General features: G+C 44.9%; 1 protein-coding gene across 3 annotated transcripts in view; it reads right to left on the bottom strand.

The window, feature by feature from the left end:
• Positions 1 to 25471, bottom strand: part of efl1 (elongation factor like GTPase 1) — a 450668-nt gene that overhangs the window by 36226 nt on the left and 388971 nt on the right. For all 3 annotated transcript variants that reach the window (XM_072468746.1, XM_072468749.1, XM_072468748.1), the window contains exons 18-19: positions 23522 to 24549; positions 9804 to 9988 (exon numbers count right to left, since the gene is read on the bottom strand). In XM_072468746.1, the coding sequence (XP_072324847.1) occupies positions 9804 to 9988; positions 23522 to 24549 (1213 nt within the window). The remainder of the gene's footprint in view (positions 1 to 9803; positions 9989 to 23521; positions 24550 to 25471) is intronic.

Below are 25471 nucleotides of genomic sequence, written 5' to 3'. Positions count from 1 at the left end.
GGTGAGACAGGCGCTTTGGAATTAGAGTGCAGCTGTCGCTATGGAGTGGCAATCCACCATTGATAGGCCAATGTTACAAACAGGAGCTTTATTAACAGATTGCTTTGGTGATTCTATTTCCAATTCTCTCCATAAATAATATTTCTAATCACAGTCTTGAGGTCTTATGCTTTAAAGATGGGCAATACAGTATGCTAATTGTACTGATGCTAAAGTTATGAATATTTCAGAATTTTAATTATAGACCAATTCATTTTCTCTATCATGTTCCACTCTTCCCTGTCCAAGATTTAAATAAAAGTTAAAACACATTCCTATGCAACTGCCCCCACCTAGCAATTTAAAATATCAATTCTGAAATTCATTTTGTGCACTATAAATTAAACCCTATGGTATTCCGTTGGTTATTCATTTTGCTTCAGGTCTTACTCATTATTTTGACAGTAGATTTTCACACGGAATCAAAGTTAATTACTTGTTTAGTTTGAGAATTTAAAAGAGTTACCAATTATCTGAAAGGATAAAAAGTATTTTAATTCAGTGTGCATGGATCATAATGATAATAGAATATTCTGCATGGAGACTAACCAATGCTTGAATTTCCTTTTACTGAGTTATGATGCTCCGTCTCCGATGGCCTGAGTTCCCGACGGCCATGTGTGGTCCAAACAGTCGGGAACCTGGCGTGCTGGCTGTGGACAGTGTCCAGCGCCGCCACACTCGGCCGAGACCCGTACCGCTGGCCGGGTTGCTTCTGATAGGGCTGGGGGGAGTGTTGGGGGGGTGGCCAGGAGGTGAGCTGTGGGGTCGGGGTAGGCGGGTATGTGGTCTAGCATGGCCGCCACCATGTTTTCTGGCATGACCGATGCGGGTGCAGGTATGCGCGGCTGCAGCTTTTCAGCCCTGCGAATGAACGGCCCGGGAACCGACAATTCTCTGGCTGTTGCCAGCACGTTCCGTGGGTGTTCCACGCGGTGCCGTACTAGTCCCTCACCGGTACCGGAATTGGGAGGGTTGCGCACCGATTTTCCCATTGTGGAACACCACGCATTCTCCGTTGGCGTCGGCACTTAGCCTCAGAAACGAAGAATCCAGCCCATGGAATTTGATTTTGCTAACTCAATTGTTTTTGCAATTACATATTGAAAATAAATAATGTTTAAAATCTAGCAGTGCGTAGAGGTACGAGTAGTACTGGCTGGTTCTTCAGTTTTCTAACAGTGGAAATAGTGTGATCAGTGCTCGACAAAAATGTATATTTCAATCTGTTGGACCACATTTAGTTTTACTCAAACAATACCTTACTCCACAATCCCAGGTTTTCTCCTGAAAGCAGGATGGTACCAGTTACGAAGAGCAATTTGAGATACAGGGACTATTTGCACTGGATTAGAGAACACTCGGGTTCATTTCCAGAGGGATAGAATTAAAAATCAGAGAAATTATGTTGAGACAGCACAGAATTTAGTCTACTGTGACCAGCTCTGTTTTCCATATCCTAAGAAAAGGATTCAAAGGCAATAGAGAAGGTGGTAAAAACAAATCAAAAGACTGATACCAGAATTGAGAGATTATAGTCAGAATTCTCTGGTCGTTGGGATTCTCTGTTCCCGCCGGCAATGCATCCCTGCCCGCAGGTTTCCCGGCGCACGCACGGGTGTCTTCCATGGTAAATCCCATGGACAAGCGGCGACAACAGAGAATCCTGACGCTAGCGAACGGCATGCCGCCGAGAAACGCGTGGCTGGGGTTCTGGAGAATCCAGTCTTAGATCTGTTGAAAAAGATTGAAAAGACTGAGGGCCCCTTTCTCTCGACAAAAGAAGACCGAGTGGTGACTTTGTAGAGATCTTTCAGGTTATGAAAGGATTTGTTAAGACAGACATAGAGAAGATGTTTCCACTTGTGGAACTTGCTCATAGGAGGGACCACAAACAAAGATAACCACTAATAAATCCAATGGGGAATTCACAATATTCTCTCCTGCTCCAGGGACAGTGCTGACAGCAAAGAGCTCTGCTGCACACTGCCCTTATAAAGATGGTGATTGCTAACCTGGGTCAACCATCAGCATGCAACGGTACGTAAGGGGAAGCTGGATAGGTAAATGGGGGAGAAAGATATGAAACGATCGGTGCGATTGAATGACCTCATCGAGCCTGACTCTGTGACGGGACAAGGCCCTTAAATCTCACGAGGGGCCATTGGAGGCCCTGGGTGGTTGGGCTCTGGGCAGGGGGTACCAGGTTGGGCTCTGGGCGCCAGGTTGCCCTTGCCAGGGATCGGGCCCAAAGATGTCCTACCCTTATGAGGTGGTTTTGGGGGGGGGGGGTGTCAAGGAAACCCTAACAGGTAAATTGGGGTGTTGGAGGGATCCGGAGGCCGCGTGGGGTAGGGGGGAGAGATTGCGGCAGCATTTTAAAATGACGAGGTTTCACCATTTACCTCAACAAGTGAGGTAAGTGCAACCTCAGTGGGGTGTTCTCACCGAGGTAAAAAAAAAAAAGAGTCCCATTTGAGAGCAGGGTCATTCTTGGCGCTGCAGGCATCAAGAAACACCCCGCTATCCGTGCCCAAAATGGGATTCTATTTTTTGGGTGGTAAATTGTGCCCAATATGTTGATTTGTTAGGTGACGAGAGGTGAGAGGAGATATATATGGCGCCTAAAAGCTGACATGGGCTGTTTTTGTGTTGTTAATACATTGTAATAAAGGCTATAAAATTATGAATTTATTGAGCAAATTCCTCTGCTCTCAACATCTACGACTTCCACCACTGGTGTATCACAACCGAGAATGTATGATTTATAACATGCAGGGTTACTTCAACACCACTTTCCTTTCCTAGAACCGGTCCGCCAACAAAAACAGTAGTAATGTTGTAGGACTACTACCCCTTCCAAATTGTGCTCCAAGTCACACATCATCATGACCTGGTCAAAAATGAGGGCTGCTGGGTCAAAATCCATCTTGATTTAATGAATTTCACCTGACAAGGGAAACTAATTTCTTTCTTTAATTCTGCTGTACTTTCAATTAATTTTGTGACCACCCAGCACCTCTAAACTGCTGGGGGATGTCCAATCTGACTCATGCTAATTTTGACAAGTACTGAAAGGTGATCTGTTTGGTAACCTTCAGAAAGACTGGTCCAATTAATTGTAATTAATACAACTGATCTATTTAATAGGTCCTGCAGCCTTGCAGTGTTTCCAGACATGGAGCTGACACTTTCAGTACAGATCCATGATCTTGGGAATCTACGAGACCCACTTTCAGTGTGCAAAGACAACTGGGTCAGAGGTTGGTTTTTGAGGAGTGGGGTGATAATGGCAGATTTAAATGAAAGAGGGATAATACCCGAAGAGAGAAAACGGTTAACAATATCAGCTAACGACCACCAGGAAGGTGGAGGCGCAGTGGAGGAAGGCGCAGGGGGCGGTGTATGAATACGGAGAAAAGGCGAGCCGGATGCTGGCGCATCAGCTTCGGAAGCGAGAGGCAGCTAGGGAGGTTGGGGGAGTTAGGGATGGAGGAGGGAGTACGGTGCGAAGTGCGGTGGGCATCAATGGGGTCTTCAGGGACTTGTACCGATCTGAGCCCCCACTGGAAGAGGGAGGGATGGGTCGCTTCCTGGACCGGCTGAGGTTTCCGAGGGTGGAGGAGGGGCAGGTGGCGGGGTTGGGGGCGTCGGTTGGGTTTGAGGATTTGGTCAAAGGGAGAGGGAACATGCAGGAGGGGAAGGCACCCGTGCCGGATGAGTTCCCGGTTGGATTTTACAAGAAGTATGCGGATCTGCTGGGCCCGCTGTTGGTAAGGACCTTCAACGAGGCAAGGGAAGGGGGGGCTCTGCCCCCGACGATGTGTAGAGCGCTGATTTCCCTGATCCCAAAGCGGGACAAGGATCCCCTGCAGTGTGGGTCATATAGGCCAATCTCACTCTTAAATGTAGATACAAAGTTGCTGGCAAAGATTTTGGCCATGAGGATAGAGGACTGTGTGCCACAGGTCTTACACGAGGATCAGACGGGGTTCGTGAAAGGGAGGCAGTTGAATACTAATGTACGGAGGCTCTTGAATGTTATAATGATGCCGGCGATGGAAGGGGAGGAGGAGATAGTGGCGGCAATGGATGCGGAGAAGGCCTTTGATAGGGTGGAGTGGGGGTACCTGTGGGGGGTGTTGAAAAGGTTTGGGTTTGGGGCGGGGTTCGTCAGGTGGGTGAGGCTGCTGTATGAGGCCCCGGTGGTGAGAGTGGTCACGAACAGGAGGTCAGAGTATTTCCGGCTACACCGGGCGACGAGGCAGGGGTGTCCCCTGTCCCTCCTGCTCTTTGCACTGGCGATTGAACCCCTGACCATGGCGTTGAGGGAGTCAAGGAACTGGAGGGGGCTGGTGCGGGGTGGGGAGGAGCATCGGGTGTTGCTCTATGCGGATGATTTGCTGCTATATGTGGCAGACCCAGTGGGGGGAATGCCGAAGGTGATGAAGATCCTTAGGGAGTTTGGAGATTTCCCCGGGTACAAGCTTAACATGTGTAAGAGCGAGTAGTGCACCTGGAGGACCAGGAGAGGAGGATTGGTGAGCTCCCGCTAAAAAGGGCGGAGAGGAGTTTCAGGTACCTGGGGGTCCAGGTGGCTAGGAGCTGGGGGGCCCTACATAAGCTTAACTTCACGAGGCTGGTGGAGCAGATGGAGGAGGAGTTTAAGAGGTGGGACATGCTGCCACTCTCCCTGGCGGGTAGGGTGCAGTCAGTTAAAATGACGGTGCTCCCGAGGTTTTTGTTCCTGTTCCAATGCTGATCCCTAGGGCCAAATTCCCCATCCCGATCCCTAGGGCCTTCTTCAGGCGGGTTAGCAGGAGCGTTATGTGATTTGTGTGGGCGCAGAAGACCTCGAGGGTGAGAAGGGTGTTCCTGGAGCAGTACAGGGATGGGGGGGTTGGCGCTGCCCAACCTCTGTGGGTGTTATTGGGCCGCCAACGTGGCGATGGTGCGTAAGTGGGTGATGGAGGGGGATGAGGCGGCATGGAAGAGGCTGGAGATGGCATCCTGTGTGCGCACGAGCCTGGAGGCGCTGGTGACGGCGCCGCTGCCGCTTCCTCCAACGAGCCCGGTGGTGGCGGCTACCCTCGAAGGTTGGGGGCATGGAGACGTCACAGGGGCGGGGTCTCGGTGTGGTCCCCGATTCGGGGGAACCACCGGTTTGTCCCGGGGAGGATGGACGGAGGGTTTCTGAGCTGGCACAGGGTAGGTATTAGAAGGATGGGGGACCTGTTTGTGGACGGGAAGTTCGCAAGCCTGGGTGAGCTGGAGGAGAGGTTTGGGCTCCCCCCGGGGAACACCTTCAGATATATGCAGGTAAGGGCGTTTGTTCGGTGGCAGGTGGTGGAGTTCCCACTGTTGCCGCCACGCGGGGTCCAGGACAGGGTGCTGTCGGGGGGGTGGGTTGGAGAGGGGAGGACTCGGCAACGTATCAGGTGATGCAGGAGGAGGAGGAGGCCTTGGTGGAGTAGCTAAAGGTACTGCACAGGGCACACATGACCGGGACAAGGATAAGCCGTTTTTTTTGGGGTGAGGACAGGTGTGTTAGGTGCTCAGGGAGCCCAGCAAACCACACCCATATGTTCTGGACATGCCCAGCGCTGGAGGAATTTTGGAAGGGCGTAGCGAGGACGGTGTCGAGGGTACTAGGATCCAGGGTCATACCGGGCTGGGGGCTCGCAATATTTGGGGTTGCAGAGGAGCCGGGAGTGCAGGAGGCGAAAGAGGCCGGTATTCTGGCCTTTGCGTCCCTGGTAGCCCGGCGAAGGATTCTTTTTCAGTGGAAGGATGCGAGGCCCCCAAGCGTGGAATCCTGGATCAGCGATATGGCGGGGTTTATTAAATTGGAGAGGGTAAAATTTGCCTTAAGGGGATCGGTACAAGAGTTCTTCAGGCGGTGGTGACCGTTCCTAGACTTCCTGGCAGAACGTTAGAGGATGGTCAGCAGCAGCAGCAACCCGGGGGGGGGGGGGGGGGGGGGGGAAGTCCTCGGGTGGTGGTTGGTTCATTTTTCTTCAGCGGGCGTGTATTTTTGCCGTTGTGTTGGTGAAGGCTGTTAATTTATTATTTATGTATATGGGGGGGGGGGGGTGGGGGTTGTTCTTTTCTTTCTGTATTTTGTTGTTGATATGTTGTGAACATTTGAATAAAAATTATTTTTTAAAAACAAAACAATATCAGCTAACAAAGAGATGAGGAAAAGCTGGATGGCCAAGAAGTTCTCTGGGGATAGGGAGTGTTGAGGAATTAGGAGGTGGGTCTTGTGGACAAGATGAATTGGAGAAGGCATGAGATGAGATGGGGAAGAAACTAAAGAAAGATGCGAAAGAAACTAAAGAAAGATGCAAGTTCACAGATAGAGTTGGGAGTGGGGGGTAACATTAGAGGAAGTTTGGCTGATTGGATTAGGGGACTGGCTAGGGGCAACTGATCAGATCACAGAATAATAAAGCACAGACAAGGCCCTTTGGTTCATTGAGTCTGCATTGACGCATGAAAAACACCTGACCTGCCTACTTAATCCCTTTTGCCAGCACTTGGACCATAGCCTTGAATGTTATGACGTGCTCCCTGTCCACCCTGTCCATGTCCCTCATAATCATGTACACCTCGATCAGGTCGCCCCTCAATCTTCTCTGCTCCAGCGAAAGCAACCCAAGCCGATCCAAGCTCTCTTCATAACTTAAATGTTCCATCCCAGGCAGCACCCTGGTGAATCGCCTCTGCAACCCCTCCAGTGCAATTACATCCTTCCTATAATGTGGTGACCAGAATTGCACACAGTACTCCAGCTGTGGCCTCACCAAACTTTTATACAACTCCAACATGACCTTCACGCTTTTGTCATCCATGCCTCTCATGATAAAGGCAAGTGCCCCATATGCCTTTCTCACCACCCTATTAACCTGCCCTTCTACCTTCCTAGGTCATGTGCAAACACGCTAAGGTCCCTTTGTTCCTCGGAACTTCCCAGTATCATGCCATTCATTGAATACTTCCTTGTCACATTTTAAAGTGTATCACCTCACACTTTTCAAGGTTAAATTCCATCAGCCACCTTTCTGCCCATTTAACCATCCTGTCTATATCTTCCTGTAACCCAAGACACTATTGACCTCTATATTAATGACAAAGAGGTCCATGAGCTCCTCACATTTCTTGTTGGAAATGAGTTTGAAGGAAACAGGGCAGAGTGATTTAACAAGGTGGCTTGCACAGAGAGAAGAAGCAGGGATATCTTTGTAGTCCAGAGTGATCTTGCAGTCCAGGGTGATCCTAAACTAGTTAGCAGCTTTAACAAACAAGAGCAGGACCCAATCGTGATTGTATACGGTTGAATCAGATTTGATGGCAGGTGGCTAAACCAATTGTCTGTCATATCGTTTCAAGTCTGCATCTCTTGGAGTTAAGGGAATGGATACGAGAACCATACCTGGCGAATAGCTTGTGCGAGAGAGAATAGTTTGTTGCTCGGTGCAGGAAGAGGAAATGGTGGAAGATGTAATCATAATCTTTATTATAATCTTTATTATTGTCACAAGTAGGCTTACATTAACACTGCAATGAAATTACTGTGAAAATCCACTAGTCGCCACACTCTGGCGCCTGTTCGGGTACACAGAGGGAGAATTCAGAATGTCCAATTCACCGAACAAGTACATATTTCGAGACTTGTGGGAAGAAACTGGAGCACTCGGCGGAAACTCACGCAGACATGGGGAGAACGTGCAGAGTCCGCACAGACAGTGGCCCAAGTGGAAATCGAACCAGGGACCCTGGAGCTGTGAAGCAACAGTGCCACCGAGGTGTCATTGAGGGAAAAGATGTCATCATGAAGTTAATGCAGTCATCCACAATACGTTCATTGATGGCAAAGGCTTTGTTCACAAATGAACTAGAGGGAGATGTGCAAAAGGGCAATAAGACATGATCTGCTTGCAGAGTCTGCAAGGTTAGCAGCAGAAGGGGTAATTTGGACAGAAAAGAGATTGGCAAAATGAGCCCCAAGTGGGCGTACTGGGCAAGAACATTGATGAGAAAGTAAGATGGAGCAATTGGAATTACTGCTCGTAATGATCTAGTGCCTGGTATCACAATTAGAATGAAAGAAAATTCTGTTTAATCAATTTCTGTTTAACTCAGTTGTTATTCACTTGGAAGAATCTCTTTATTTGCTCCTGTTAAAAATAATGCATTAATAAACAAGCTGAATTTGAATATACGCTTTCTCTACTAATTCAAAAGTGGGAAACATATTTGTCTGCCTCTTGCTGGTTATGTCAGAATTTGCGGGGGTGTAAACGCCTTATATTAGACACTGTCATGTGCACAGTCTGCTAACATTGATTTTGCCCTGTGTTGCATAAGGCAATTTCAGAGCTCAAAGAATATTCATAGACTGATCCTTAATCAGACATGGAGACTCGGTGCTTGATTTCTGTTGTAAGATTTTTAAATATGGAAAATCAGGTGTTGTGGATGGGCCTGTAATCATCCAACTTTTACTTTTATTTATTTCTGCCTGTCTAGCTGCCGCCTAAGGAGGTGAGGAGTGGGTAAAAATCGAGAAGTAGCTCATTAGGCCACTTTGGAGAATACTGAAACACAAGTAAGAGCCCGGAGTCACAAAGTAGTGGCAGGCTTCTTTTCCTCAGGAAAACAGTGAACCAGTTAAGTTTTTACAACAGCCCAGAACTTGCCATGGTGGAATCCTAAATTGTCAATGTCTGGATTTCTAGCCCAGTACCATAGGACCAGGTTTCAGTTTCCCAAACAATGTACTCTGCGTGTTCTTATTTTCAAAGCCTGGGTATTGTTGTTGTATTAAACAACCAAGAGCAAAAATTGGGACTTCCGGATTGTCTCAAATTTTCATTATTTTCCATGACTGCGACAGCTTTTGTGAGAAAAGCATACTCTGACAGATCCCCTTAAACTGAGCGTTGGTGCTCTCAAGAGAAGTGGTTTTCAACAGTGTCTATACATAGCAAAATAAAATCATTAATTCCAAGGTGCTCTAACAACTTCAATTAACAATTCCAAATTTTGATTGCACATAAAAAGTCAGCTCCTTACATGGTTTGAATCTTTAACTCCTCAAAACTAGTTTCCCAAATTATGCCATTGACATTCACAGTTAAAGGAAAAGTACAAGTTGTCAAGATATCAGCCTAGACCCAGCGGTGGATGGCACAATCACCTCAGAGTCAGAAGGTCCTGGGGTCAAGTCCCACACCCAAAATAACAGATAGACTGAGTGAGTGCTGGACTGATGAAAGTGCTGTCTTTCAGATGAGGCTGTAAACCAACATCTGTGCTCTTGGGTATACATAAAAGATCCCACGGAACCACGTATGGAAGAGCAGTAGAGTTCTTCTTGGTGTTCTGGACAATACATATCCCCCATCTAAAAAACAGATTATATGCTCATAATCACACTGTTGCATATGGGACCTTTGCTGTGCGAAAATTGTTGCTGCAGGTCCTATATTGTAACGTGACAATAAAATATATATAATTGGCTGGAGAGTGCTTTGGGACATCTAGAGGACATGAAGGTGCTAATAAGTGAAAGTCTATTCCCCCCCCCCCCCCAAAACAAAGTCCTTGGTTTTAAAAGAGCATGTTAATGATGATCCATTCTTCAATTCTAGGAATTCTGTAAGACGTACTGCGCATCACCTCTGTCGGATATACATCTCTAAAACTCTCCAATCTCTGCAGAATATTCAGAGTCCACACCACATAGAATTTTACTTTACCTCCCAATGACTGAACACCAGCTGCGGGCTAGCTAGGCCACTTGTCCGTTTCCTGATTTCATCAGCAAAGCCAAAGCTCTCTGCGACTGGCAAAATGGCCTTTATAATGAACATTTCTGTCCCTTCCTTCATCTCTTCCTGTAACACTCGGCCTGCACGCTTCGAAAGGACTGCGTAGACCCGACCTATGAAAGCAAAAGAGGCTAATTAAAACACACATTTGTAAAATATGAAAGCAAAATACTACGGATGCTGGAAATTGGAAATAAAAATAGAAAGTGCCGGAAATACTCAGGTCAGGTAGCATCTGTAGAGTGAGGAACAGAGTTAACATTTCAGGTCGACAACCTTTCATCCCTACAGAAAGTTCAATATGACTTCACTTACAGTAAATAACAGCCACTATATAGGTTTGTGTGACATTATAAAGCAATGTCCATCAAAATAAACATACAAGTCTTGGGTATATCTGTTGTGTTTTTCAAGCTGGTCATTGCTATTTAGTCAGGAAATGCACTCTTGTGAGGTAGAGATGGTTCTGCCAATCATAGACTCCCTACAGTGCAGAAGGAGGCCATTCAGCCCATCGAGTCTGCACCGACTTTCCGAAATTACACCTTGCCTAACTTTGCAAACTTAGTGGCAATTTAGCATGGCCAATCCATCTAACCTGCACAACCTTGGACTGTGGGTGGAAACTGGAGCACCCAGAGGAAACCCATGCAAACAAGAGGAGAATGTGCAAACTCCACACAGTCACCAGAGGTTGGAACCTGACATTGTGAGGCAGCAGTGCTAAATACTGTGCCACCTTGCCACCCTATCTTTACTCTCTCTGAAATGGACAATCTACCTTGGATTAGCCTGGCTGAGAACTTCAATACTTGTTCAGCAAAGTTGAGAAAATTTACTTGACTGAAGTTGGTCTGCGGTTCCAACTTTAGAGCTGATTGTCATATTTAAATCATTGCGTGGCTTTCCCCCTCTCCAACTCTGTAACCTCCTCTAGACCACCTGCAACTCTAGACTTCTGTGCAATCCCCACTCTCTTTGCTCCACCATTGGCATTCACTCTTCTAGGCCCAAGCTCTGAATTGTCTTCCTAACCTTCTCCCCCTCTTTACTTCTCCCTAAAACCTGCGTCTTTAGCCAACCTTAGGTCACCTGTCCTTGGTGACAAAGTGACCATTTTTGCCTGATTACTACTAGGATGGTTGTCTGGTGTTAAAGGCACTATATAAAACCAGATTTCCCTATGACGCCATGGTGTTGTTAAAGCTGGTTGTTCATTTCTCCACCCTTAGATCATTTAGGGTGGCACAGTGATTATCACTGTTGCCTTACAGCACCAGGGGCATAGGTTCTATTCCGACCTTGGGTGACTGTGTGGAGGTTGCACATTCTCCCTGTGTTTGTGTGGGTTTCCTTCGGATGCTCCGGTTTCTTCTCTCAGTCCAAAGGTGTGCATGTTAGTTGGATTGGCTACGCTAAATTATCCCGAAGTGGGGTTAGGGGGGTAGGGCAGGGGATAGGGGTGTTCTTTTAGAGGGTCGATGGGCTGACTGGCCTCCTTCAGCACTGTAGGGATTCTATGATTTGACCAAGCTACTAAGCAGCTGTCCAGTAGTACACTCCCAAAGCTGTTGTTGCTTTGTTTGCAGAAGACGCAAGGGATATTTATCTTGCTGTTAACCAGACTCATTTGACAGTGTAAATGCAGTCTTAACTTGTAACAACATCAAAGTCCAGAGATTAGTCCATATTTTAACCCTACCCTTTTTGTCCCACTCCCCCAAACCCTCTCCGATGTCACCCTAACTGCTGACTGGAGAATTGAAACAAGTTATTCAAAATTATGGAAGTGTTTTCCAGAGGGTAATTCATTTAGAAAGTCAAAACACAATCCATCAGAGTCAGCATGAAGCGTAAGTCGTGTTTGACTAATTTGCCAGAGTTCTTCGAAGAATTAAGAAGATAAATGGATAGTGGTCATCCTGTAGATGTAATATATCTGGACTTAAGAAGGCATTTGATAAGGTGCCGCCCAAAGGTTAATACATAAGGTAAAATCACATGGAATTAGGGGTAATTTATTAGCTTGGATAGAAAACTGGCTAACCGACAGAAGGCAGAGAGTCAGGATAAATGGGTCTTTTTGTGGTTGGCAAGATGTAACTAGTGGGGTGCCACATGGTTCGGTCCTCGGGCCCCAACTATTTACAATATCAAGTTCCTACCAGGTTTAGCAGAGGTCAATAAATCCTCACTCTCCACTGGAGTAGTACCGGATGATTGGAGGGAGGCGAATGTTGTTCCCCTGTTCAAGAAAGGGAATAGGGAAATCTCTGGGAATTACAGCCCATTAGTCTTACATCTGTGATGAGAAAAATATTGGAACGGATTCTGAGAGATAGGATTTATGATTATTTAGAAAAGCAGAATTTGATTAAAGATAGTCAGCATGGCTTTGTGAGGGGCAAGTCATGCATCACAAGTCTCATTGAATTCTTTGAGGATGTGATGAGGCACATTGATGAAGGTCGGGCAGTGGATGTGGTGTATATGGATTTCAGTAAGGCATTTGATAAGGTTCCCCATGGTAGGCTCATTCAGAAAGTTAGGGGGCATGGGATACAGGAAATTTGGCTGTCTGGATACAGAATTGGCTGGCCAAAAGAAGACAGCGAGTAGTAGTGGATGGAAAGTATTCCGCCTGGAGGTCAGTGACCAGTGGTGTCCCGCAAGGATCTGTTCTGGGACCTCTGCTCTTTGTGGTTTTTATAAATGACTTGGATGAGGAAGTGGAAGGGTGGTTTGTAAGTTTGCCGATGACACGAAGGTTGGGGGAGTTGTAGCGAGTGTTGAGGGTTGTTTCAGGTTACAACAGGACACTGACAGGATGTAGAGCTGGGCTGAGAAGTGGCAGATGGAGTTCAACCTTGATAAATGTGAAGTGATTCATTTTGGAAGGTCAAATTTGAATGCTGAATACAGGGTTAAAGGCAGGATTCTTTGAAGTGTGGAGGAACAGAGGGATCTTGGGGTCCACGTACATAGATCCCTCAAAGTTGCCACCCAGGTTGAAAGGGTTGTTAAGAAGGCGTATGATGTGTTGGCTTTCATTAACAGGGGGATTGAGTTAAGAGCCGCGAGGTTTTGCTGCAGCTTTATAAAACTCTAGTTAGACCACACTTGGAATATTGTGTCCAGTTCTGGTCACCTCATTATAGGAAGGATAGGCTTTGGAGAGGGTGCAGAGGAAATTTACTAGAATGTTGCCTGGACTGGAGGGCATGTCTTACGAAGAAAGGTTGAGGGAGCTAGGGCTTTTCTCACTGGAGCGAAGTAGGCACAGAGGTGACTTGATAGAGTGTACAAGGTGATGAGAGGCATGGATACAGTGGATAGCCGGAGACGTTTCCCCTGGGTGGAAATGGCTGTCACGAGGGGACATAATTTTAAGGTGATTGGAGGAAGGTATTGGGGAGATGTCAGAGGTAGGTTCTTTACACAGAGAGTGGTGGGTGTGTGGAATGCACTGCGAGCAAAGGTGGTGGAGTCAGAGTCATTAGGGACATTTAAGCGACTCTTAGACAGGCACATGGACAGCAGTAAATTGAAGGGGTGGAGGTTAGGTTGATCTTAGATTAGGATAAAATGGTTGGCACAACATTGTGGGCTGAAGGGCCTGTACTGTGCTATACTGTTCTATGTTTTTGTCTTATCACATGGTTTCAGTGATGTCATTGTGTGGGTGGAGCTGGCCTGTGGCTCTGTGAGTTTTTACCAGTTTTGGACTGGTTTGAACTGCACAGATTGAACCAAGTGTCTCTCTATCTTCATTTTAAAAATTGTTTCCAGACTGCTTGATAACTTAAAAGAGATAATTGCTTTCTGGAAGGAATTCATATCTGCTGTTTGAAAAGGGGAGTACAAACCGGACGGTCTGCACCTGGGCAGGACTGGAACCGATGTCCTGGGGGGGGGGGGGGGGGGGGGGGCGTGTTTGCAAGAGTTGTTGGGGAGGGTTTAAACTAATGTGGCAGGGGGATGGGAACCGATGCAGGAAGTTGGAAGGTAGTAAAACAGGGACAGAAACAAAAGGCAGTAAGGGGGAACGTGTAAGGCAGAGAAGCCATAGTCAAAAATCAAAAAGGGCGACAGTACAAGGTACAGTGACTGAGGGGAGCTCAGTGAATAGGCCCAGTAATACTGAAAAGAATAAAACGGGAAGTAAAAACATTAATGGTAAGCGACGCGGCAGGTTGTTACATGAAGATATGGGTTCAACGACAGGGAAAATTAGGAGAAAAGTTAAGAGGAAATATAATTTAGCAGAGGTTACTGATCGAGGTGTTAAGATTCAAAACAAAGGTAAAAAAGCCAACATAAGTGTATTTTACCTAAATGCTCGTAGTATTCGGAATACGGTAAATGAGTTGATGGCGCAAATCTGAAACATGGCTAAAGGATGGTCACGACTGGGAGTTAAATATCCGAGGGTATCAAACTATTCGGAAGGACAGAGTGGATGGTAAGGGAGATGGTGTAGCTCTGTTATTTAAGGATGACATCCGGGCAATAGTAAGGGATGACATCCGGGCAACAGTAAGGGATGACATCGGTGCTATGGAGGATAAGGTTGAATCCATTTGGGTGGAAATCAGGAATAGTAAGGCGAAAAAGTCACTGATAGTAGTAGTCTATCGGCCACCAAATATAACATTATGGTGGGGCAGGCAATAAAAAGAAATAACGGATGTAGAAATGGTACAGCAGTTATCATGGGGGATTTTAATCTACATGTCGATTGGTTGAACCAGGTCAGTCAAGGCAGCCTTGAGGGGGAGTTTATAGAATGTATCCGCGATAGTTTCCTAGAACAGTATGTAATGGAACCTACGAGGGAACAAGCGGTCCTCGATATGGTCCTGTGTAATGAGACAGGATTGATTCATGATCTCATAGTTACGGATCCTCTCGGAAGGAGCGATCACGATATGGTGGAATTTAAAATACAGATGGAGGGTGAGAAGGTGAAATCAAACACTAGTGTTTTGTGCTTAAACAAAGGAGATTACAATGGGATGAGAGAAGAACTAGCTAAGGTAGACTGGGAGCAAAGATTTTATGGTGAAACAGTTGAGGAACAGTGGAGAAACTTCCAAGCGATTTTTCACAGTGCTCAGCAAAGGTTTATACCAACAAAAGTAAGGACGGTAGAAAGAGGGAAAATCGACCGTGGGTATCTAAGGAAATAAGGGAGAGTATCAAATTGAAGGAAAAAGCACACCAAGTGGCAAAGGTTAGTGGGAGACTAGAGGACTGGGAAATCTTTAGAGGGCAACAGAAAGCTACAAAAAAAGCTATAAAGAAGAGTAAAATAGATTATGAGCGTAAACTTGCTCAGAATATAAAAACAGATACTAAAAGTTTCCACAAATATATAAAACAAAAAAGAGTGGCTAAGGTAAATATTGGTCCTTTAGAGGATGAGAAGGGAGATTTAATAATGGGAGATGAGGAAATGGCTGAGGAACTGAACAGGTTTTTAGGGTCGGTCTTCACAGTGGAAGACACAAATAACATGCCAGTGACTGATAGAAATGAGGCTATGACAGGTGAGGACCTTGAGAGGATTGTTATCACTAAGGAGGTAGTGATGGGCAGGCTAATGGGGCTAAAGGTAGGCAAGTCTCCTGGCCCTGATGGAATGCATTCCAGAGTGCTAAAAGAGATGGCTAGGGAAATTGAAAATGCACTCGTGATAATTGACCAAAATTCACTAGACTCTGGGGTTGTCCCGGCGGATTGGAAATGAGCAAACGTGACACCACTGTTTAAAAAAGGAGGTAGGCAGAAAGCAGGTAATTATAGGCCAGTGAGCTTAACTTCGGTAGTAGGAAAGATGCTGGAATCTATCATCAAGGAAGAAATAGCGAGGCATCTGGATGGAAATTGTCCCATTGGGCAGACACAGCATGGGTTCATAAAGGGCAGGTCGTGCCTAACTAATTTAGTGGAATCTTTTGAGGACATTACCAGTGCGGTAGATAACGGGGAGCCAATGGATGTGATATATCTGGATTTCCAGAGAGCCTTTGACAAGGTGCCACACAAAAGGTTGCTGCATAAGATAAAGATGCATGGCATTAAGGGTAAAGTAGTAGCATGGATAGAGGATTGGTTAATTAATAGAAAGCAAAGAGTGGGGATTAATGGGTGTTTCTCTGGTTGGCAATCAGTAGCTAGTGGTGTCCCTCAGGGATCAGTGTTGGGCCCACAATTTACATAGATGATTTGGAGTTGGGGACCAAGGGCAATGTGTCCAAGTTTGCAGATGACACTAAGATGAGTGGTAAAGCAAAACGTGCAGAGGATACTGGAAGTCTGCAAAGGGGTTTGGATAGGCTAAGTGAATGGGCTAGGGTCTGACAGATGGAATACAATGTTGACACATGAGAGGTTATCCATTTTGGTAGGAATAACAGCAAAAGGGATTATTATTTAAATAATAAAATATTAAAACATGCTGCTGTGCAGAGAGACCTGGGTGTGCTCATGCATGAGTCGCAAAAAGTTGGTTTACAGGTGCAACAGGTGATTAAGAAGGTGAATGGAATTTTGTCCTTCATTGCTAGAGGGGTGGAGTTTAAGACTAGGGAGGTTATGCTGCAATTGTATACGGTGTTAGTGAGGCCACACCTAGAGTATTGGGTTCAGTTTTGGTCTCCTTACTTGAGAAAGGACGTACTGGCACTGGAGGTTGTGCAGAGGAGATTCACTAGGTTAATCCCAGAGCTGAAGGGGTTGGATTATGAGGAGAGGTTGAGCAGACTGGGACTGTACTCGTTGGAATTTAGAAGGACGAGGGGGGATCTTATAGAAACATATAAAATTATGAAGGGAACAGATAGAATAGATGCGGGCAGGTTGTTTCCACTGGTGGGTGAAAGCAGAACTAGGGGGCATAGCCTCAAAATAAGGGGAAGTAGATTTAGGGCTGAGTTTAGTGAATCTATGGAATTCCTTGCCCAGTGAAGCAGCAGAGGCTCCTTCATTAAATGTTTTAAAGATAAAGATAGATAGTTTTTTGCAGAATAAAGGGATTAAGGGTTATGGTGTTCGGGCCGGAAAGTGGAGCTGAGTCCACAAAAGATCAGCCATGATCTCATTGAATGGCGGAGCAGGCTCAAGGGGCCAGATGGCCTACTCCTGCTCCTAGTTCTTATGTATCAATAACAAGTCTTATCCCAGTAAGAATGCCGTGTGCTGGGCACACCTTTGAAAAGTTTTTTTAAAAAACTTGGATTTTGTTATTGAATTGGAATAGTTAAGGGGGAATTCATTAAGGGTTATACACAGATTACTGTAGCTTTGTGGGGTCTTTATGTTTGTACTTAATAAAAATTCTTGCTGTGTGTGTTTAGACAAATGTTGACTAAATTCTTTGAATAAAGCTTATTTTTTTTCCATTAAAAGCACCCAAGAAGTCCATTGAATAACACCTGAAAGGCAGGCTCTTGTGCTCACCTTAGCCAAATTCAACACAGTTATAGGTTAGGTGAACTCCATAACACACTTTGGAGTTTTCTAAACCCTGGCCCATAACAATATCCTCAATCACTCAGCACTTATCAGTTACTGTAAGGAAATGTTGTTGGAAATAAAACAAGCCCAGTAATGAGGTGAAGAAAGTCTCCAAATCTGAGAATAATGTATGGAAGGATGGCCAGACCATATCCGCACCAATCCAATACTAAGGCAGTACTTTGAACAGCAAAAGCACCTCACTGTCGCTGACGAATTTACGTCTGTAAAGGATTAAAAAAATAATAGTACGAGTGATTGGGCTGAATTTCATGTGGAGGGGGCAGGGCCCTCAGTCTCTGGCATGACAATCGGAAAAGCCACCTACGCTTGACCGGTTCACCCCATAGCCAGTTAACAGCCATCATGGCTTGAATAGTCCTACCAAGAACACCTCAGTTTGAAATTCTTGAAAAACTTCACCAAGGTCATATAAGTAGTAGCAAAATGTTGTGAGAGAGAGCACAGCAATTGGTTTGGTGGCCAAGCATTGATCGTTCTATAGAATATATTTTGTTTATTCATTAGATGTGACAACTGGCCCTAATTGTCCTTGAACTGAGTGGTTTGTGAGGCCATTTCAGAGGACATGTAAGAGTCAACCACATTGCTGTGGGTTTGGAGTCACATGTAGGCTAGACTCGGTAAGGAAGGCAGATTTCCTTCTCTTAAGGAGCATTAGTGAACCAGATGGGTTTTTGTAATAATCAACAAAGCTTTCAAGTTCCTCCAGACTTTTACTGAATTCTAATTTTACCATCTATCGTGGTAAGATTTGAACCCAGGATCCCAAAGCATTACCCCGGGTCTCTGGATTACTAGTCCAGCGATGATACCACTGCACTACCACCTCCCTCCCCTGCTGCTAATTGCCTTGTGCCCTCAAACAGCCAAGCACAGAAAGAACGACTATTACTCCTACTTTTCTATCAAGGCTGTGGGAGCGCCTGGGAATGAACTTACTTGAATTGAATTACAGTGGACTGAAGTAAATCGATTGCAAGGCATCACAGAAGTAAAGTAACTCAATCCCTCAAGAGAATTTATGAAACCTATGGCATCCTGGACATCGTAGTGTCCTACAATGGGCTGCAATTTGTGAATGAGATATTTCATAGTTTTGTGAATGAAAATGGCTTCATTCATGTAACCAGTTCACCTTGATGGAGAAGTTGAGAGTGATATGAACCATTAAAGATTTTTGACCTTAATCTAGCTCTTCTGAGTTATCAAACCTCACCATTACAAAACGGAGAGTTACAAATGAGTAGGAGATTGAAAATGCAGCTTTCATTTCAAACACAAAAACTCAAACCCAATATCACCATGAATGACCAGGAGAAGATAAAGAGCATAAGGAAGAACAGAGAAGCAATCAGACTCGGAACTTTAATCACAGCATGGAGGACGTGAATTATCAGTGCTGAAGCATGGGAGAGAGTATTAATTCAAGACCAACAGAAGGAAATTGCAATCCTTGAAAAGAAAACCTCCAACTAAGATTGTAAGGGATTGGAACAGACCAGGGGCATCAGAATGAGAAACAACAGAGCCTTGATATCCTTGAAGAGAAAGCCAATAGAAACTTGGGCTTACTACTCAGATCCTGAAGAAGAAGAAAAAAGACTTGCCACCTCGACAGCCACCCAGGAGATCATTCACACTGACAGAAGAGAGTACGGAATATCCTTGACAAGATCAGGGAAATTGGTCAAGTCACCTGAGAGACTAACTCTGGGAAATCTGAGACTTTGGAGGGTGGCATAGGAAGATGTAAATATGATAGGATGAGGGGGGGGGGCGGGGGGAGAAAGAGTAAAGGGTTAACATCAGAAGCATACATGATGCTGATGTAATAATGCTGTTAGATCACATGATTGAGATGAGAGCAGAGGAGAACCTCATGTAGAGTCAAAATATGTACATACTTTCTGTAAATAAAGAGAATAGACAATCCCCCAAAAGCCTGTCTAGATTCCTACCACACAACAAAACATTAAGTGGCCAATTAATGGCCTCCCCCCTCTGTCCGTGGGATTTACCCACGGCAGAGGAGGCCGCCGCCAAGTGTCTAGGCCACCTAGTAAAAGTTGGAGAGCCTTTTGACTATGTAAGAAAGGGATGTTTCCAGTTTGTGTCACCTTCCAAGGCGCTTCTCCAAGGTATTACACCCTACGTCAGGCATTGTCAAACTCGGGTGCGCGACCCGCGGGTGGGTCGCGGGCGGGTGTGGGGAGGGTCGCAGAGCCATCGGTCGCGGTGCTCCCGATCGCGCAAATCTGCGCGCAACAACCGGCTGTTAATAACGCCAGCTGCTTGCGGCCTTCAAAATGTCCACGAACATGCAAAAAAAATGCGGCCGCACTGCGCATGCGTGCCAGATCATCGTTGCGCATGCGTGCCAGATCATTGTCACGCATGCACGCCGTAATTGTCTGGCACGCATGCGCATTGCGGCCGCATTTTAAAAAAACGGTCCCAGCTTTTTGTTTTACAAGTTCGAAGGTTTTTTATTCATTTATTTTATTCATTTTATTTTTATTTTGTTCATTTATTTTATTCATTTTATTTTTATTTTGTTCATTTATTTTATTCATTTTATTTTTATTTTCATTTACAAGTTCGGGGGGGTTTTATTTGAGAAAAGTTTACAGGAAAAAAATGCAGAACTTTGGACAGATGGAGACTCCATACTTTCTGACACTGGTAGGCTTCACCTTCAACCAACAGGTTCCATTGGATGAGCGTGTACGAGGGCCAAAGGGACCCGAAACCATTTCCTCCATTTTTGTCAGCAGCAAGCAAGGTAAGAGAAAATGATGGGTCGTGCAGGTCAGCCGGCGTAGGCCGCGAAGGTCGGCTGGCGTGGGTTGCAAAGAATGGCCGGCATTGGCTGCGAAGGCCAGCCGGCGTGGGTCGCGAAGGTTGGCTGGCACGGGTCTCGAAGGTCGGCTGGGTTGGGTCCCGAAGTTTGGCCTGTTAGTAAAAATGGGTCCCCGGAAAAAGTTTGAAAAACACTGCCCTGTTTCCCCCCTTCCCTGGCCTGTCAATCCTGACCTCTAACTCCCCTTAAAAGGGACTATCTTCATCTCCATTCCATGACTTCTCTTCTTCAGCAGACTTCCTACCTTCCCACCAGTGAACACTGCTCCCATTTGATTGGCCGGCAGCTCTTTCGAGATGGGATTTCCTCTTGGGATGGGGCTGTAAGTTCTGCGTCAACCCATGATTGCTGTTAAATGACTGAGGTAAGCAGGTCAAGCTTAAGTGGGGTTTACTGATTTTTATGCTGGAGCTTGGAGACCCTGCCCCGTTCCTCCCCTCCGCATAAAGTTCAGCCCCACAGGCTCAATCACTCATGCTATTGTATTAACAATTCCTTTACAGGATGTTGACATCATTGGCAAGACATCCCTATTTTACTTGAAAAGGTGGTGGCGGGCTTTTGCTTGAACTGCTGCATTGTTTGCTCAGACACTTTAAAGGGCAGTTAAGGGTCAGTCATATTGGGGTGAGACTAGAGTCACATGTAGGCCATAACTCGTAAGGGCGATAGGTTTCCTTAACTAAAATTCATTACTGAACTGGTTGGGGTTGTACAATAACCCAACAACTTCATGGTCATTTTTACTTGTACCAGATTTTTATTTCCAAATTTCTGTCCTGCAAATATTTTGTTTTTGTACCCATGAGTTTGAACCACCCTGATCTAACTTTACACTGCCCATAGCCTCTGCAAACCAACTTTTAGAGTTGCAAAAAACGTATTGATTCACAAAAACAAGCACTCTCTTATTTCTCCAGAGGTTGTTCCTTGTCAAAGCTGTCTTGTTAATTCTGAGTGACTCTTATCCACCTCCTTTCTATCCTTTTGCAGCTCCTAGCTTGCCTGAAGAAACAAATTTAGTGTTCTTCACCAATGATCAGTTTCATGAATTTGGCAATGAATATTTCACTCATTGTTCCGTTTTATTCAATTAACATGACCAACATGTTGGCGGCAGGGTAGCCCAGTGGTTAGCACTGATGCTTCACAGCGCCAGGGTCCCAGGTTCGATTCCCGGCTTGGGTCACTGTCTGTGCGGAGTCTGCACACTCTCCCCGTGTCTGCGTGGGTTTCCTCCGGGTATTCCGGTTTCCTCCCACAGTCCAAAAATGTGTAGGTTAGGTGGATTGATCATTCTAAATTGTCCAAAATGGACAGTAGGCCAGTGGGGTAACTTGGTTACAGGGATAGAGTGAAGGTGTGGGATTAGATAGTGTGCTCTTTTAAGGGACGGTGCAGATTTGATAGGCTGAATGAAAATGAAATGAAATGAAAATCGCTTATTGTCACAAGTAGGCTTCAAATGAAGTTACTGTGAAAAGCCCCTAGTCGCCACATTCCGGCGCCGTTCGGGGAGGCTGGTACGGGAATTGAACCGTGCTGCTGGCCTGCCTTGGTCTGCTTTAAAAGCCAGCTATTTAGCCGTGCTCCTTCTGCACTGTAAATTTGATGCAAACATCAGATCTGCCTGAGTTTGTTGTTTTCTGGAAAGAAGGAAACCATCTGGGTTTGAGGTGTATGACCCCTGTCCTTAGTCTCTCAATCTCGTGTTCATCCTATCCCCCATAAACTACTGTCTTATTGCACATACATTTTTATTTTCTGAAGTTACTGTAACTGTTATCAACTCTCAAATTATCAATTACCTTGAAAGATCTGGATTAATCCAGGTGTGGACTACATGTTTATGGCATGACCATTCCACTAAAGATCTTACTGCTGTATATTTACATTATTATTTTTGAATCCATATCCAAGATCATAATCCAGACTAATATAATAGATTTCAGCACAATTACAAATTTAGATGAAGTGATCAAGTGAAGTTAAAATTTCAAATCAAAAACTCGCATTTTAACAAATTCGGACAAAAGGGCAGCACGGTGGCCTAGTGGTTAGCACAGCTGCCTCACGGCACTGAGGTCCCAGGTTCGATCCCGGCTCTGGGTCACTGTCCATGCGCAGTTTGCACATTCTCCCCGTGTCTGCGTGGGTTTCGCCCCCACAACTCAAAAATGTGCAGAGTAGGTGGATTGGTCACACTAAATTGCCCCTTAATTGGAAAAAATAATTGGGTAATCTAAATTTAAAAAAGAAAAAAAAAATCATATTCGGACAAATATTTACATTGAGCAAAAGAAAGAGACATTAAGATAGATGACCAAACACTTGGTCAGAGGCGGGTTTAAGCTGGTCTTAAGAAAGGTAAGAGAAGTTAAGGACCAAAGAAGTTCAGGGAGGGAATTGTAAGGCTTAGACGGCTGGAGACACAGTCGCCAATGATGGAAGTTGTAGAAGTTAGAATTGGAGAAACCCAGAGATTTGGGAGGGTTGTTATGCATTGTTATGAGGATATAAAGATGAAGATATTGGAGGGTTTTGAACACAAGGATAGGAATTTGAAATACGAGGCTTTGGTGCATGATCAATGGAAGGCCAGCTGACCAGTCGAATCTAGAAGCAGCAGAAGCACGGAGTGTGGGTTTCATCAGCGGATGGGCTGAGGCAGGGATGGAAGAAAAATAATTCTATAAATTGAACCTCTCAGTTGTTTGACATAATGGGTGAAAATTTAGATGAGAAATAATTCTGTTCCCTCATCATTGCGATAGAGAGCAGCTTCTACTTTTGCTTCCAATTAAATCAGTAAAGGACTATTTTGACAGGCATTCCTTATCCACTGTGCTCTTTCCAACTCAAAGGTCAGTTCAGTCTCACAAGTGGAGTTAAATCCATATAAATGGTGTAAATCTTGCTATTCAATCAGATAATTTCAGTAGGATGCCCAGGTACAATTAAAAGTAAGAAGCAGAAGAAAGTCATACACATCACACAACAAAAAGGTAACTCAAGCTTGGTACATGAGTGCCTCCAGTATAACTAGACATAACCGTAGGTGCTTTAAGTCATCAATACTTCGGATTGCTATTGATGGGGTTTAAAGCAAAAAGCGATATCAGCTATGATGCAAAAGCATCAAACTCTTGGTAAGGATTCACACATGCTATTTTCATCAGTGGACAAGTTTTCTTCAGAAAGAGTTACATTTAACAGAGAGATTACGGTTCACCACAATTCTTACCTAATACTTCCGCAGTTGCCATAATCTCACATGTATACATTGCTGCCATTAGCCGCTGAGGCCGTGCCTGGAATGCAAAACGACAAGTTTCCTTCATCGTGGCAATGAGCTGGCCTGAGAAAGGACCATAGCAATCTGTAAGTACCAACTCAGAGTTACAGTCGCCATCTGCCATGCTCTCAGCTGGAGTCAGATTGCCCTGAACCTGGCCACGTCGTCCTGCTGGGCTTTCGAATATAGGCTCCAATTCAGAAAGACTATTTTCATTTGAGGTTACCTGCTGCTGCAAATCCTGAGTCTTTGTTGTTTGTTCCTCAGTGGAAGATTGATTGTGTGTTTGAACAAGTTGCTGTACTTTATTCATGTCCCATTTTTCTAAAATGAAGCAAACACCCATAAGAGGTTCTTCACACACAGGACCTGAAAGGGTGGCCAACTGAAATCCACTAACTATACTGTTGTCAAAGTCTTTGTATGTGCTCAAGTCCTTACCGGTTTTGTCAAGACACTGCCACATGGATGGCCGAAGATAACTTTCTAATCTATTTAGTAAAATATTCGGACCACAACGGCGTGGTCCAAATGATGAAATTTGGTTCACTGCATTTCTCCATTTCCGGCCTACAAAATTCTCCTCCAACTTTTGCTTAAACTTTTGGACAGCCTCAAGAGTTGTCAGAGTGATCTTCAGAGCTTCCCGGCCCTCTTTTACAGATAGATTGAACTGTTCTATTGTACGGATCAGATCACTGTTTTCTTCAAGTAGCTGTGTCACTGCTTCAGGAAGTGGCATGGCTCTCACACTGAGAGTGGACAACTTATTGGGTGTATTCAAGGTCACAAGTCCATCTGAATCCACAATTACACTGTCAGGATATTTATTCTGGTCCTCCTTCTTTTGGTGAATGACAGCAATCTTTTGCTGTGTGCCTATGTCTTCATTTACCATGTCCACCTTTGGTGGTCGAATGATTGTTTCCCTGAATGGAACAATTGGTTCTGATGAACTGATTTCAACCTTCGCAAACCTGCAACAAGAAAGAAAATGCTCATATTATGTAATGTTGAACAAACTGACCATTGCTTTTGACAAGGTACTATGCAAGAGGTTTCTTTATGAGAAAAAACCTTCAGTTGTAACAATTGAGCTAGATTGAGAGCTGGCTGGAAGGGTGTGAAGGGAAAGCAGTTATAGAGGATTTTAGATTTGTATGGAAACGGGCCACCAGGGATTGGTGTTGACTCCGTTGCTTTTTACTACTTTTATTAATGACCTGGATGTAAGTATTGGGGCAAATTTGCAGATGATGTTAATATCCATGCACGTTTTAAGACTGTAGTTGATGAGATGGTGCTTGAATGCTTCAAATGGATTTAATGTATTGGAGGATTGAGCTTGTGATTGGCAAATTATGTTGATTTGAAAAAGTGCAGTTATGCATGTGGACAGGGTCAATACTCAACATACATCACCATTGAGGGACAAGAAAATTAAGAAGGTGCAGAGAGAGAAAATGATATGGGTATTCTAGTACATGGATCTTTAATGGTTCTTGACCATTGCTGTAAAGTGATATCCAGTGTGGATGGGGTGTTGGAGTACATTTATAGTACTGTGTAAGATTAAACAATTTAGTCTTTGTACAAGATCTTGGTCAGGCCATAGTCGGAATACGTTCAGTTTTGGTTTTCCCACATTGAGGGCTTGGAAAGGGTGCAGAGGAGGTCTATTAGCTTAATTTCCAGTTAAAGCATTTTAAAAGATAGTCCAAGAGAGCTGGAACTTCACTCTTTAGAGAAGTGTAAACTTAGAGGTATTTTTATTTGAAGTTTAAGATGATAAAGCCTCCCCTGTGTTGTGTGGCACTACCACTGTGCTAAATGTGATAGACTTCGAACAGATCTAGCAACTCAAAACTGGGCATCCATCAGGCGCTGTGGGCCTCAGCA

Source organism: Scyliorhinus torazame, chromosome 12 (assembly GCF_047496885.1).
Source record: "Scyliorhinus torazame isolate Kashiwa2021f chromosome 12, sScyTor2.1, whole genome shotgun sequence".
Lineage (NCBI taxonomy): Eukaryota > Metazoa > Chordata > Chondrichthyes > Carcharhiniformes > Scyliorhinidae > Scyliorhinus > Scyliorhinus torazame.
Note: the sequence above shows the minus strand (reverse complement) of the source record. Positions and strands in the feature narration are given on the sequence as shown.